Source organism: Trachurus japonicus, chromosome 5, assembly GCF_045865225.1.
Source record: "Trachurus japonicus isolate A0001 chromosome 5, Traja_1.0".
Taxonomy (NCBI): domain Eukaryota; kingdom Metazoa; phylum Chordata; class Actinopteri; order Carangiformes; family Carangidae; genus Trachurus; species Trachurus japonicus.
In genome coordinates, this window is record NC_140911.1 from 16319600 (window position 1) to 16334741 (window position 15142).

General features: G+C 41.8%; 1 protein-coding gene across 1 annotated transcript; it reads right to left on the bottom strand.

Annotated features, from left to right (window-relative positions):
* Positions 1-3066: 3066 nt before the first annotated feature.
* wnt7aa (wingless-type MMTV integration site family, member 7Aa) lies at positions 3067-12590 on the bottom strand. The gene is made up of 4 exons (XM_085776562.1): positions 11856-12590; positions 11382-11608; positions 8864-9135; positions 3067-4422 (listed from the first exon to the last, which is right to left on the bottom strand). Exons 1-4 carry the CDS (start codon positions 11924-11926, stop codon positions 3943-3945), a joined length of 1050 nt encoding a protein of 349 aa, XP_085632688.1. The 5' UTR covers positions 11927-12590; the 3' UTR covers positions 3067-3942.
* Between the last annotated feature and the right edge of the window lie 2552 nt (positions 12591-15142).

The window sequence follows — 15142 nt, forward strand, 5'->3', positions numbered from 1 at the left end:
TCAGACATAGACGTTCCCACATGTACATACGTAAATGCAGTGATTGAAAAATTCAAATAGCTTTGCCACAGCTCAACAAGTAAACGCCAGTGTGATGTGCCCAATTGAATTTCACCCCTACTGCTCCTTTAAAGGCATACCTCACCAAATTACAACAAATCATTGAAAGGGCTTTCTATGAATGGCATGAATTTAAAATGCTGGTAAAACCTCGAAAAACATCTTACATCTGCTTTACTGGTACAGCCGTTTCAACACAAACATTTCACAACCAGCCAGCAGAAGTTTAGCTCTGGGCTATAGGTTTATCATTATCTGACATGCTTCAACCGTGGCCTATTTTGAACAACAAGTAACACATCATTTATTCAATCACTTCTGAGCCAAACTCTGATTTATTGTAGATTCAGCGTTTAAAGTACCTGATACAAAATGTTTGATTTATGCGTCCCTCAATTAAATTTCTCATAACACCCCTTGGTTTTCCAGAGTAGGTGTACCTTTTTTTTTCGGACTCATTCCTGGGCTGCAATGTCATAGTTGGCACACTTTGGATTGGCCCTCGCTTTCAAGGTGCTGCCTTAATTGTAGTTATTAAGCAGTCCCTGTCTTAAACAATCAACATTCTGACAAAGACAGCATAAGCCAAGCATGACAACTTCCCGTGCAGGTTTGCCAATGCAGCACCAATAGTTTTCTCTCATGCTGATATTAGAGCAGAAAAAGCTCTATATGAAAGAATGAAATATCTGCTGTTGGTTACCGTTTGGAGGCAACACTTACTGTATGAGCAGAGCCTCAGGAACAGATGCAGAGTTCACGGGCTGTCACAGCAATAACAGTGGACTCATGCAGTGAGCGGTATGGCAGTCATAAATCCTAGAACACCACTTCAGTGCAGGTGTTCACAGGTGCACTGCACATACACGCACATACACACAGTTACACACACACACACACACACAAACACAGGCAGCTCCAAACCCCTTCCAACAAGCAGAGGCATTAAACACAGAGGACCTTTGCAGTGATACACTTATGTTTATAGGAAAAACACCATGTTGTTCATTAGTAGTTTTGGGGCTTGTTCTTTGACAGAGGCCTGCGAGGGATGAGTCAGATGTTCTTTGACTTTAAATTCTGTTTTGTCTCAGTGTCTGTGTGAGTCAGTCTGAGACACAGTCAGAGGGAGAGTAATGCCAAAATGTGAATGAAACTTAGGTTTTCCCGCCTGGACAAGAAATCAATGCCATCTGCTGATGATAGTTTTCTTCAAAAAAAAAAAGGAGAGGAAATGTATTACACATAATGTTGATTATAGAATAAAAATCGAACCCAAACATGAAAAGTTGTGATATGTAGCCCTAATCAATTTCAATATGTCTCATTGGGTGTTTTTGGCTCAGTCTGCTGCCTATTTGGGTTTTTGACTTTTAAATAACACATCACAAAAGGATTCTGCAGCTTAAAATAAAAGGCTTCTTCCAGTAATGTAGAAATCGAATGTTGATAGAGGCTCTGCAGCTACTTTCCAAACGAAATGTGACCGATCCAGTGTGGAATGTCAAAACAACAACGTAAAATTAATCAATTAATTCAACTTTCAGGTTAGGTCGGTCCAGTTAAAATAGTTTGAGTCTCTTTTGCATGGACATCCATGTCGACAGTTAGATAACATAAGATTACATTTCACAAAGCATAAATGATGAAGACAGACACACGGGAAATTCTGCCTTGCATAGTGGCACCATGGTGGTACCATGCAACACTGGCAAGTACCCACAGTACTGATGCTGGTTCCATGTTGAAGTGCTGATAGGTAATATGGGGCTTCAGCAAGTGCCTGTAGATACCAAATCATTTCTGTGTGCTGGGGTACCAGAGGGGCCACGGCAGGACAGATACTGTGACACATGGGGGATGGGGTTGTTATGACAGTTTGGAAAGGTAATATTATTGAACGTCGCAGGCTAACCAGGGGAGCCCAGTTTTCAAAGTAACACTGAACACATAACAATGTTATTTTAGTTATTTCATGGTATTGTATCTTCAGAAGACTATGAAATGGAGTAATGAAGGTTGACTTTGGTTGACATCATTATGCAGGACGAATTATAGAGGTGAAAGTGAAAAGGAGGGATGGATCATGGATACGAGATAGACAGTATGTCAGTTCTCCATCTGTGTTTTGTGTTGTTGACAGAATTATTTGAGATGCGAAAAAGAAAGCAGGGCAGAGCTCCCAGAGACACCGTGTAGATAATGTTGTTGAGTTCTTAGTGACAGTCTCGGTGTAACTCTAACGAAGGCTGTTTGGCCAGCTGCCTTTTCAAAGCGTCACTCCATTGAGGCAAAGTTTAGCTGAGGAATGTTTTGTGCTGATTATTCTAGGAGTTAAGACCTTTTCTATTGCTCGGATTGAAATCCTTCTTGACATCATCCCCTTGCAATTGTAAAGCCCCGCCCGCCCGCCCAACACCCACCCACCCACCCACCCCGCTTTTTTCTCATTTGCTATTACCACAAAATAAATAGCATCCAAATTTTATCTGGGCTTTGCATGGTTACCATTTTCTTAATGGGCAGTCTGGCCTCTCGATGAGACGAGGAGCATTTTTGGGGGGCACAGTGTGGTTGTTGTAGCAACGTTGCTGAGGAGTGAATGAAGCAGATGTCAGAGTAATCCATCAGCCGCCAGCTCCACACTCCCACCGCTCACTGAAGGAGCACACGACCCTCACTCACACCTACTCCACTCCAATCTGCCTCCATCGTCACACAGAACGTGGAAAATGTTCATTCAACACAAAATCTGTTAATTCTGAGACAACATTTATTTTTAAAAAACAAAACAAAACAAATGAAAAGACAGTGTGGGTCTACATGACAAATGTCAACAGTAACTTCTGATTTAAGAGCACTCCAGCTTTTTTAAGACATGATTTTATTAGTTCAGATGCACACACACACAAAAAAAGAGAAATACTTTTTGAAATGTCTCCACAGGACCAAAATATCAATAACAGGGATTAAATTCTTTTATCAGCTATTTCATGACCTGAATGAAATGTTTCAGTGGGTAAAGAAATGCTAAGGGAAAATATCTTACACAGAGATAGAAAATAAATAAAACAATATTTATATAAAAATAATCTCTTACAAAATATATTCTATCAACCAACAGTGAGGGAAATCTCTGTCTGGAAGCTTTTCACGTTTGCTCCTGGTGCTGTCAGCTTAGCTTGAAGAGTCATCATGGCTGCTCGCTCACAGTCTCCATAACTTTCCAGACAACTAGCAGCAAACTGGAGGGGAGGGGGGAGGGAGATACTAACAGAAAACAATACTATTAGACCGAGTCCAGAATCAGTAGTTTAATTTTTAATCCGTCAGTCGAGTTCAGTTCAGACTCCTTAAGGTTTCAGCTCCAGTGTTTAAGTTGTCTTGTAAAAAAAAATTGTCACAAGAAAGTTCTTTTTTTTAACTCATAAGTGCACTTGAATAGTTTTTATACTATAACGTCAGGCATCTACTCCAACTTAAAACCTTAACAGATTTAGTCGACAGTGAAATTTCATAATGATCAGTAGTTTTCTCACCGAATAAGTTATTAGTCTAGAAAAAGAAAAAGAAACTATCGCTGTTTGAGGTGAGTCAGGTCTATAGAGCAGGTGGCCTGCAGAGGAGTCAATCCCGGTGCATGACATGGCATTAGAAAAAAAACCTAAATCAAATGAGTCCATAGTTAGAGTCCAGTGTGATGGCTGATGTGCTCCGTCATCAGTGTGGTCACCACAGGTTGGAGGGAGTGGTCGTAGTGATTGCAGTAATGCCAAGATGTGTGTATCAACCAGGGGGAGCCTTATTCCGGAAATACACAAAACACACACGTGTACACACCAGTCCAGTCTTGCTGTCTGAATACACGTCCAATAAATATCTCTATTTACAGGTGTACACCTCCGTCCTCTCACTGCATGTGTTGCATTTAACGTAGCAGCACCACAGGAACTTGCAGTTGCACTGCCAGACACGCGAGTACTGGTGTGTGTTATATCCCCGCCCGCAGCACATCAGATCGCAGCTGTTGGGCTGCAGAGCCGTTTTGTTGCAGAGGCGACCCTGCGTTCCCATGCTGCCCGTCAGAAGGTCGGCCTCGCAGTAGTTGGGCGACCTCTCAATGTAGACCAGGTCTGAGTCCATGGGCTTACGGTAGGAGTGGGGTTTTTTGATCTTGAGGAAGGTGGGGCGCTTGTTGCGGCTGGCTCGCACCGGCTCCACATGCACAGCATGGTTGTACTTGTCCTTGAGGATGTATCCCAGCTGACGGAACTTGGGCAGAGTCGTCCAGCAAGTTTTGGTGGTGCAAGACCCCGACACGCCGTGGCATTTACACTCCAGACGCATGCCCTTCTCCAGAACCTATAACATAGAAGTGAATTTCAGATGAATCAAAGGTTCGAACTGAAAGTTGTTCAAATACTGCCATTTTATATTTAACAGCCTACAACAGAGTCATAAGAGCATCGCCTGATACTTTCAGCGAGTCGATTCCTCCCTTTGACTCTCTGAGGAATGTTTGCTAATTCCGGCACTACACACAATTTCTCACAGGTTGTTTGTTGCTGTCTTTCCATAATGAGCGGGTAAGACACATGAGTTCAGAGAAATACTCAGTGATATTGCATGAATAGTTCAACAGGTTGAGACAAAAGTTTTCTAGCATTCCAAATGAATGTAAGCATTCCTGAGATCTCAGAGCTGCTACAGTATGTCACTCCATGGCTGGTAGCTATGTATGCTCCATTCTTTTACAAGGAGCACGAGCTTCAAAACACAGAGGAGCCACACTCAGACAAAAACATGAACAAAGCCTCTAACTGTGTGCATGTTGTGTTACTCAGTAAATCTGAATATTCATAAACAATATACAGTATACTTTTCAATGGGTCATATTAACAATAGAAGTCTGAAAGGAATCATTGATTTCATACATCAGTTAAGCAGTGAAACAGTTATGTTATGCTTTGTCAGCTAAAGAAAATAATAATAAAAGTCATCAGGGTAATCTCAATTTATCAGACACAATTAAGGAGTCGATATTTTCTCTGTCTGTTCAAATATATTTTCTAGGGCATCACAAACCAAACAAATGACTTTTCATATGATGAAAATGTGATCCATTTGTTCCAGTAACATTTGGCACACCTCGAAGATCTGCACAGAGATAACATGAAGGTCAGCTGGCTTAGCTAGTGCAAATCTTGGAGAGGGACTCCACTGTATGTGTGTGTTCAATTTGCTAAAACTGAGGAAATGCAAATGAGCTCTTATTGTGCAAATGCGTGAACAACACCTTTGGAAAAGTGTGACCGCAAAACCTCTCTTTCTATATGCTGGGAATAGAATGAATCTGTAGGCCTACAAGGTGATGAATCAGACGTAAGATGGTTTCATTTACAAGTTCTAGCGGCGACTAAAGAGACAGTGTGTTCTGTCACCACAGTGAGACATTTATAGCGAGCAGACTGGCAACAGTGAAAGGCCTTTTTAGGGTTCGAGTGCCTTTCGGTGCGTTTGGCAAAGCAGCCAGGGTATTCTCTTTGCGCCTCGAGCTGAATGACTTCAGCTTACCCTCCTCCATCCTCACCCTTGCTGGCATTAAAGAAGCCTCACCCTGCTTTTTAATTATTCCACTCTGATATGGCCTCAGACTTTCTGGAGTCTCGTGGGGTAATTGTCAAAAGCCTTGGATGCACACAGCTTAGCATGGTCATGCTCCCGAGATCTGACAAACATATAATTCATGCAGTTCAGTGAAGTGAGATGCCAACGAAGCTGCTATTGTTTGTCTAACAGAGACCCAGTAAGCCTTCCGTGGCACCTTTTACACTATTGTTTATTCTTCTCAAGAATTTGAAGGTTGACACTCAAAACACACTCTGACATCACCTCTACTTAAACATGAAAGCCTCGCTACAATAATTACAGAGGTATCAGTTTAGTAAGTGTATATTAAGAGATTGTATCGCATACTGACTGATGCCTGACCTCAGATGTGAAGTTGTCTGAAACAGCTTCTCTTTGTCATTGAATGCGACCACAACCTGTTACTGTAACGCTGATATGAAGTCTCTCTATGCAAATTCATTCCTAATAGACAATAGTGCCCTTTCAAAAGAGGCATTTTGAGGGTCTTGAGCACAACACTTCTGAAATATCAGGTATTACATTTGCATTAGATGAACTGGTTATCTGTTTTTACTGCAGGGAAATGTCACTTGCCACAGTGTCAGCAAGTAAAACCACGATGAGGCCAGTTAATATGCTTTTATATCCATACAGTGAAGTACAAGTTAACATACTGTATATAATGCATTTTAATGCACATTTTGGATTTGGGTATTAATACATTTTGACTTCATACCTGTTGAACAAGCATTCAAAAAAAAAAGTGCAGGCCTTCCAGTTTTACCAAGGAGGTTATGTTTTTTTGCCACTAGAATTATGCAAAAGTGCTGAACTGAGTAACACATGGGACATTTTCGGGGTAGTTTTGCTACAGTATGGTTTTTTTTCCTTGTTGGAGGGCCATGCTCTCCTGAAGGCCTTCCACTTTAGTAATGATTCATCTCATTCCTTGTTCTGCAGAGCGTTAGCATAGGTTAGCATAAACAATTAGGCTAGTACAATTTCAAAAAGGTGAGGAAAGATCTGCAAATAACTTGTGTCAGTCAGATATGAAGTTGACAGCACCTCTTAAAACCAGTTACAACATATCCTGCAGATGAAAAGTGAAGATCAGATTCATCCCATGACTGTTGTACCGGGCTGCATTTGGTTTAGCGTGTGTAATAAACTGTCAACTGAGTGTGATTTAATGTCCAGGCCACGTTATATTAACCTCTAAATAAATTGGACTCAACAGACCCTTGCGAGCAAATTGTTTCACACTGAGCAATCAGGGATTTGTGGCGCCTTGTTTTCAACAGTGAAAATGATTCTGCGTTTCAAGACTCCAAAACAAAGGAAGAGGAGGAAACAACAGTTTGATGAAGCATGGCTCAATCAGAAAGAATGTCTTCATGCTTACTCTATCACAATTAGTTTGTCTCTCTCTTGCTTCCAACTCAATCAGCTGACTGGTGGCGGTCACTCTTCCAGTTAAACCAATCACATTTTGTCTATGGGCCAATCATCATGCTCATGGAGTTTGAAGGCATCGCATTCGACACCATGGAAAAAAAGCACAACTCCAAGTCGAAAACTAATCTGTGACATGACCAAGCCCTTCAACTCTGCCTGAAACATCCCTCCCTTCTTTTCCTCATAACTTTGCGGTGCATGTCTTCTGACCTGCACTTTAGGTCTCATATGTTCCATCACTGAGATGTCATAACTATAAAAAACTGACTCAATCAAGCACCATCCGGGGGGTTTGGGGATTTTTATCTAATCTGCTGTTGCTTGGAAAAAAAAGGTAAAACAACAATATTTTCTTTGGAGGGGATTTTTAGTGGAAATGTTCCTGTGCAGCTCTGTGCAGAATAACTGCCCCTTTAAATGATGATGTCATGATAGCATCTGAGTGCCAAAGACCTCTCACTAAGTCTTCATCTTTTCTATTGTGCAAACTGAATCAAATAAATTTAATGAATTACCGTGTCCCTCTCCCCTGATTGAAATCTAATCTCCAGCAGAGCTGTACATTTCTTATGGTGCCACTTTGTGGCTGATCCTGTGCTTTCTATTGATCTGTCATTTGGCTCCTGACTTTAATCACTAGTAAATAAAATCAGAGTCAAGCTAATGGACTCTCATAAGAATGGTCATAGTCCTGAGTTTCCTTCATCGTGCAACTTCTCAGACTCAGTTACCTTTTCACTCTACATTATTTGTATTTGCATTTCAAATTAGTGTAGGTATCTTGAAGCAGTCACAACCTCAGTGGCTCCTGGTTTTTACCTATTTCAGTATAAGATTGTGAGTGGTTACCACTGGCACATCACAACAAAAAGGGTCTGGGTTTGATTCTGAATTCCCTCTAATAATAATCATATGTTTACCCTGTTAATATCCATATGATTTTTTATATAATACGATAAAAATTATGAGTGAAATAATCATCAATGCTGTCTGAGTGTTTCTACCCCGAACTGCAGTGAACCAATGACAGTCTCAGTCGGATTCAGACAGCCAGGGTTTCATACATCACAAACCTGAGGAACCAATGCTGTCAACTTGTAGGGACAGGGGGGCGGGGCTAAATAAATATGAAATCTTGTCAGTATGAAAGAGTTAACAGAACCACTGCCAAATTCAAGCAAACAAACAGCATAAACAAATAAAAGATGTTCATACCGACGTTTTCCTCTAATCATATTGATACTCTCAAGCAGTGGTGGGTGGGGGATCAAGATTTAGAAATGTCCTAAAACAGCTGCTCACTGCAGTTTTTATCAAATGTTCCTCAAACAGGTTGAAATTGTGCAGTTTGGGAGATTATTCTCAGCAGTGGATTAATCTGCTGTATGTGGCACTAAGTCAAAATAAATTGCAGTGTCACCGACGTGCTTTGAATGGATAACAATGGAGCTCTGTGGCAGGGAGGACTGGGATATATCAGGCTACCTGTTAGTAGGACACATTCATTGTTGGGTTTGAGAAAAGAACAGTACCAGTCTTTGCCAGAAGCTGATTTTATGACATGACAAAGAGATACCACACTCACACATGCATTAGATTTTATTACCCCGTGCTGCTTCAGTCTTTGTAACTACTGGCATCTACTGTAAATGACTTATAACTGGGTGACGATGTGATGTGGATGTGATAAAATAAATATAGACTCAGACAAACATACCTTGCGTCCCACTTCATTGTTATGTAAATTCATGAGCGTCCTGGCGTTCTGCTTAATTTCCCGCGCGTCCACAAACACCTTGGAGAAGCCCAGGCCATAGTGGACGTCTGCAGAGCAGCCGCCCCACTTCCAGCCTTCCTCCTGGTTGTAGAAACCCTGTTTCTCCTTGTCACAGCCGCAGCCGCTCAGACTGCCCTGGGTACAGGCCGCGGTGACCGCATGGGCGACCCCGGCAGCAATAATGGCGTAGGTGAACGCGGCCTCCTTACTGCCTGCGATAAAGATGAGAGACGTTTTTTAATCACAATTGCCAACAACAGGATTCACTATTTCAGACTCTGTCAAGCCTCCTTACATACCTGGCATAGCTGCCTCAAACCAAATCATAAAATACATGAGCTGAGCCAAGTCTAGTCCATTAATCATCCTCTCTTTAAACGGATAAACTTCAGGAGGAAGCTCTAAAATCTTGCAAAAAAATATATATATAATGAAGCAGACTAGGAGAGGAGTGAAGACCTAATGAGGGAAGCTATTGTACTTATGAGATATAATCAAAGAAGGTTCAGCTTTGTGATGTGTCTATAAAGCCTGCGATTTAACAACTTCACCAACTAACAGTTCACTCTATTGATTGCAGATGACTGGTAAAGATTTATAAATATCTGAGACAATTTAGTGAGATTTAATGTCCAGGCATCATTTTGGCCCTTGTCCCAGCTGCCATCGCACGAGGATCCACCCTGTGGAGGTGAATGTGAGAGGCACGCAGAGCCTCCCTACCTAGATGGATTCCGACTCCATAAATCTGAGTACTTCAAGTCAAGTGTGTTTTTTAATTAAAACGGAGATAATTCCTGTTGCAGCACACGTGGAAACCGTCCAGCAATGACCATACGTTGCAAAATATGTTCCAATAAAATCATCATCTTTAACCATTAAACCACCACAGAAGCTTTTTAACCATGTGAGGTCATACATCCTGAGACGCTGAAATGTACGGGCCAGCGTTGAGTTTTCTCAGAACAATGTGACATGAATCTCTAAATGACAAACACTCAAGTAAAGCAGCATCTTGCAATTATTACATTAATGAACCAGATATGTTATACTGTACGTTAGATCATTTGCAACAAACACTCTGTGATCTACTCCTTCATTCGGTATAGAAGCAGCCAGTACCCATACTAGCCAGCTCTGCTCTGGTGGATAGGGAGCACAAATGATGTGATAAAGAAGCTGCATCACTGCCAACAACCCCAATCCCAAATGTATGTGTTCTGTCAGTTATCAGTTGTCCAGTCTACTGGAACAAAACAATGGCTTCAGACAGTCTCGGAGCAGGACAGCTGGAGCTGAACAGCGATCAAACCGACCCACTGTCTCCTGGAAATCGGCCCGATTCTCAACTTAGTAGGAGCAAAGTGTGGATTTTGCAGCGCTGATGTGCTTGCAATCACCTCCTCTGACTGAGTTTTGTTTAATTTTGCTGATGTGCATAAAACGTGTAGTTTCCTCCCTGAAGCGGCGGCCTAAAATCGTTCCACATAAAACATCCCCTGCCAAAGCTGCAGAACCTGGAGGTAAGTTTGTAAACCTAGAAGAAAGTGCTTGTCTGAACATGAAATTGTGAGGGGGAAAGCATTTTATGAACATACATGAAGGTCGTTTAGCTGAGACGAGATAAAGAGCATGTAGGTCCACATGTGAGAGGCTGTGAGACGGCTACAGTGTGATAAGTAAATGCACTCAAACACAGTATGTTAAAAACACACTGAATAATAATCCTTAATGACACTCACGGTGAAACATGACACCCAAGCTCTGCATCTCTGTCGATGAGATGACAGGGTGAAGTTAAAGGACGAGACAGTGGAATACCAGTGTGTTAAATATGATTCTCGACTTGTTTCCACTGTCCCATCTCTGGAGCGCAGCATCGCCTCCAGCCTTATTCCACATACAGGATAAGATCTGTGGCTTATTTTCCCACCGAGAGTCTGAGCTTCTGTCAGTGTCAGAGGTCAACTACCTCGGGGGAATGTCTGTCGATTTCTATTTAGGACGTTAGAGCAATTTCCAGTGCTTGATATTGGGCCTTTTTCATCCACTTTTAGATTTTTTTTATTCAGATGATTCAAACAGTAAGAAGCAGATATAGCATTAATTGATAAGACAAATGATTCTCTTTAGCAGTTTTGCACAATTATCAACCTGTGCCAAAATGTATCTCCTAATTTCACTATAGATTTTCTTTCTTTGGATACACTGACATGTTTCAACATGGGCCCCTATACTCAAAAATAAAATGGGTCTCTTAGTGATAAATGTTTCTAACTTTAAAAAGAACAAAAAGTGAACACACACCCCTTTAGGAAATCTATTGTGTATGCAATGAGATAAAACCACTAATTGAGGTCCCATCACATAGCCTAACCCCAAAAATGCTTTTATTTTATTTTATTTTCTTTATCCCATGGTGCACATCCTGTTAAAATCAAATCAAAGTGCAACGTACCCACTTTGAGCTCTTTCCCGAACACGGTCCTCTCTCCCAGGGCCGAGCAGTTCCAGCGTCCGTGCCTGAACTGGAACTGACACTCATTGATCCCCATCTGAACTCCCTCTCCGATCACTATGATCGCGTCGGGTCGGCTCTGACAGATCGTCCTCTGCCGGGGAGCTAAGCCGGGGATTTTATTACAGATGATGCTCGCTCCCAGCGCAACCACCGACGACAGACCCCTGCGGTGAAGGTGGAGAGGTTAAAACAAGGCTTTTTGTCTAATGCGACAGATTTATCAACTAGTATACACGCATGTGGTGCGTTTGGGTTCTTGGACCTTTTTACCTCAATGGGAAACATCTCTAAATTCTCCAACTGTCTTAAATCTTCAACCCACCCCCTGCATGCATGCATGCTCCGCACACTCTTACAGCACCTGTGTGCGTGAATGCAAAGACAACCTGTGGATCATCCCAGTCAACTCACCCGATCTTTAGATACACCATCCCAAGGCACAGGAAAAAATGTAAAATCCATCGCCGAGTCTTCCTACTCATGGTGCTCAGCCCGGCCGGTGGTGGAGCAATGCTCTACTGCTGCAATAACCTGTTGTGAGTCTCTACCGAGTCCCCGCGGGACCTCCAGGTGTTCCGACGAGCGACAGACGCGGGTAAAGATCCTCGGGACAAACCAGCATTTGTGGAAGTGAACTCGTCCTGATTTCATTTGGTAGGTGTCCGGTGGTGTGAGCCCGTACGAGGTGGTGGTGGTGGAGCAGCAGGAGCATTGGAGCTGTGGTTTTCCAGGTAAAGCAGACTCGGCTCGGCTCGATCAGGCCAGTGTGTGTGTATGAATGTGTAGTCTAGTGTGTGTGAAAGAGAGAGAGTGTGTGTGCGTCTTGTACCTTTTTCTATCAGGGCGTGTTCTGCAGGAGGATCTGCCTCTGAGCCGCGCACAGCAGTCTCAGCCTGCAGGTACACGCTCAGATCATCTGTCCCTCAGTCTCACTCACTCGCAGCTGCAGAAGAGTCCGACCCCGGCAGCTCCTGTCAGCCCACACAGACCCAGTCCTCCGCGGGACACCGGATCATCCGCGCACTAGACGAGTCCATCCCGCCACCGAACAGTAGCACAACTGAGACTGACAAACCAGCCACCCGCACTTTTTTCTTTTATTAATGTTCCAACAATAAATGCCCCTCCCACTGATTCTCTGTTATCTTGGCACGTTTATGACACCACCACCCCGACCCCCCTCCTCCTCCTCCACCACCTTCCCCCCACCTCACCCACCTCCCTCCCCATCAGATCACATTTCATCTGATGCGATTTGCACCTCTATCCTAAACCAATGGACTAACAACACACCACTGGTGGAAAACCTGTAACAATTTCTACTTTTAACTTGATATTTACCCAACAATACCTTTTACAAAACCAACATGTTCACACTAGACAAGATCATTATCTCATCAAATGTCATGTAGGCCTACAAAATAACCAGCACTATATAAATAAGTTTAAAAATAGCACCAGCTCCACCAGCTGTAACATTCAATGTTACCTACAGTGTAATGTGTCAATAAAAATAACTCAGTAATTGAATAAAATAACCTGGGCTGGACTGTAGCCTATAATGGGGAATTCTTGTCTTTTATGTTGAAACACGTCTCTACTTTCATTTATTGGCATGTATTAGGCCTAATGCATTTGGCCTTTAAGTTGTGGTATGGCTGCTTTTTTTTTTAGCATGACTGGTTTAATTTGTTTCCTCCCAGCTCTATGCACTACAAAAATGCTCAACAGTTAGTTACAGCTTTAATTTGTCACCAGGGTTAGGGTTAGGCAAATCAGCACAGGAGGTAAAATGTCAACAGTGAATTTGAGCGATAAAACATTTTGTTTAATGGCTGAACAGCTGCAGGAGCATCAGTCAGGAGCCATATACTGTCCTGTTATTAATGGCTGAAAAGGTAATTGTTCAGAGGTTCACAGACTTCACGGTGGTCTCCTGTGTAGGTAGGACCTTTTTTACAGTCCATGGAGGACAGGTTGGAGGAGTTAAAAGACTACAGCACCACCTGCTGTCACTTCTATGGAACTACACCATGTCCCACAGCAGCGGCGGGGCTGAATGAACCTGTTCAAAGCTGCTGTTTCCTGCCCTCATGCAAAGTCACAGCAAAGTCTGAGTGTGTGTCAACTAGGCCTAGTAGATTGTGTTGGCACAGATAAAAGTAAAATTATAATGGTGTTTGAAGTAGCAGATAGTTGATGTCACATTAAATGAAAACAAGCTGGTTAACCCCATAAAGTTAAATTTAGTTATTTAGACTCATCACTCAGTGCAAACTAACAAAACCAGGGTTAGGCTACATGTCTGCCTCAGGTTAATTTAAAGCTGACTCACTGTGTGATACAATGATTCCTTTGTGGTAGCTGAAAAATAAATAAAGAAATGCTGTAATATTGTGGTGATTAGAGCAAAAAAAAAGAAAAGAAAAAGAAAATATGCTTCTTTTAACCCCACATAAAACTCATTCATTACTTCATTATTGAAAACTCTCTTTCCCTAATTTATCATACTTTTATTTGTTCACAATTTCATATTTTTAGTGAACGATTATTATTATTCCCTGGTAAATTGAACTGTAAATTACTTAACCCCTTTAAATATATCTTATATACATATAACTGCATTAGTACAACACTAATCATTAAATGTCAATATGCTACATATACACAACTTGTAACACTTCAATGTTGACTCCAGCCTTAAATTGATTGAGTACATTGAGTTCAAAACAACTCTGTACGATTTCAACAACTTGTAATTGAGCATTTCTACACCAATGCAATTCTGCTTTTAAGCATCTAAGTACTTAAACTCGTCATTTGTAATTCACTATCAACAAATTGTTGGCCCACAACTGTTTTGCACATTCTGTCAGATTTTATTATAAAGCTCAGGAAAACACAACAGGAGCAAGTTCAGGTTACACATTGACCAAATCTGAGGAAAATGTCTTCACATGCACTCCAAAATATTCAACATAACCTATAATCATAATTTACTATGTGATGTACAGGCACATCTCAATAAACTGGAATATCACGGAAAAGTTCATTTATTTTAGTGGTACAATTAAAATATTATATTGATTAATTTATTACACACAAAGTGAATGAAATGGTCTCTTAGTCTGGTTGTATAATATAATGTTCTGATACATTTCATCAGATAATCAGGATACACACCATTTATTTGGAAGGTGCCTCACAGAAGTAAAAAGATTTGAAATTCAAAGCAGGATATCGTTAAATAAAAACAGAGGAGATGCCACTCCACAGGGAAGGCAATAGATTGTATAGTTATCTTCCAAACAGGGCAAAATCACTACCCTACAACTATACAATCTACTACCTCACACTGGGTGAGCAGCTGAAGCACGACGGCATCCAGGTCCATTAATATGCTGCTGTCAGAAGAGAGTGGCCTTCAGGTCCCACGTGGAGACGACCGAGACGTGTGCTTAGCACTTTGAGAAAGACAGTAGGTTGAATAGTTATCTCCCAGTGCGGGTGTGACCCTAAAACTATACAACCTACTACCTCAACCCACAGTGAAAGCAAAGTTGTCAGCTGCGGTGGAAGATGAGATAATGAAAGGACTCCCAAGGCCGAGGAGAAGGGCTGGGACCGTGGGCTGTGGAGAGTCAGACAGACGGAGATTAGTTACTGTAGGAAACACAACAACAAAGCTTGTATGAACA

What these genes read in the sequence shown, in the direction of transcription:
- wnt7aa (XM_085776562.1), bottom strand. Translation starts at nt 11,926, where the DNA reads ATGAGTAGGAAGACTCGGCGATGGATTTTACATTTTTTCCTGTGCCTT. An exon ending in CGGGAAAGAGCTCAAAGTGG is followed by an intron (nt 9,136 to 11,381) that starts GTACGTTGCACT and finishes TCTTTATCGCAG; the next exon opens with GCAGTAAGGAGGCCGCGTTC. An exon ending in ACAATGAAGTGGGACGCAAG is followed by an intron (nt 4,423 to 8,863) that starts GTATGTTTGTCT and finishes TCTATGTTATAG; the next exon opens with GTTCTGGAGAAGGGCATGCG.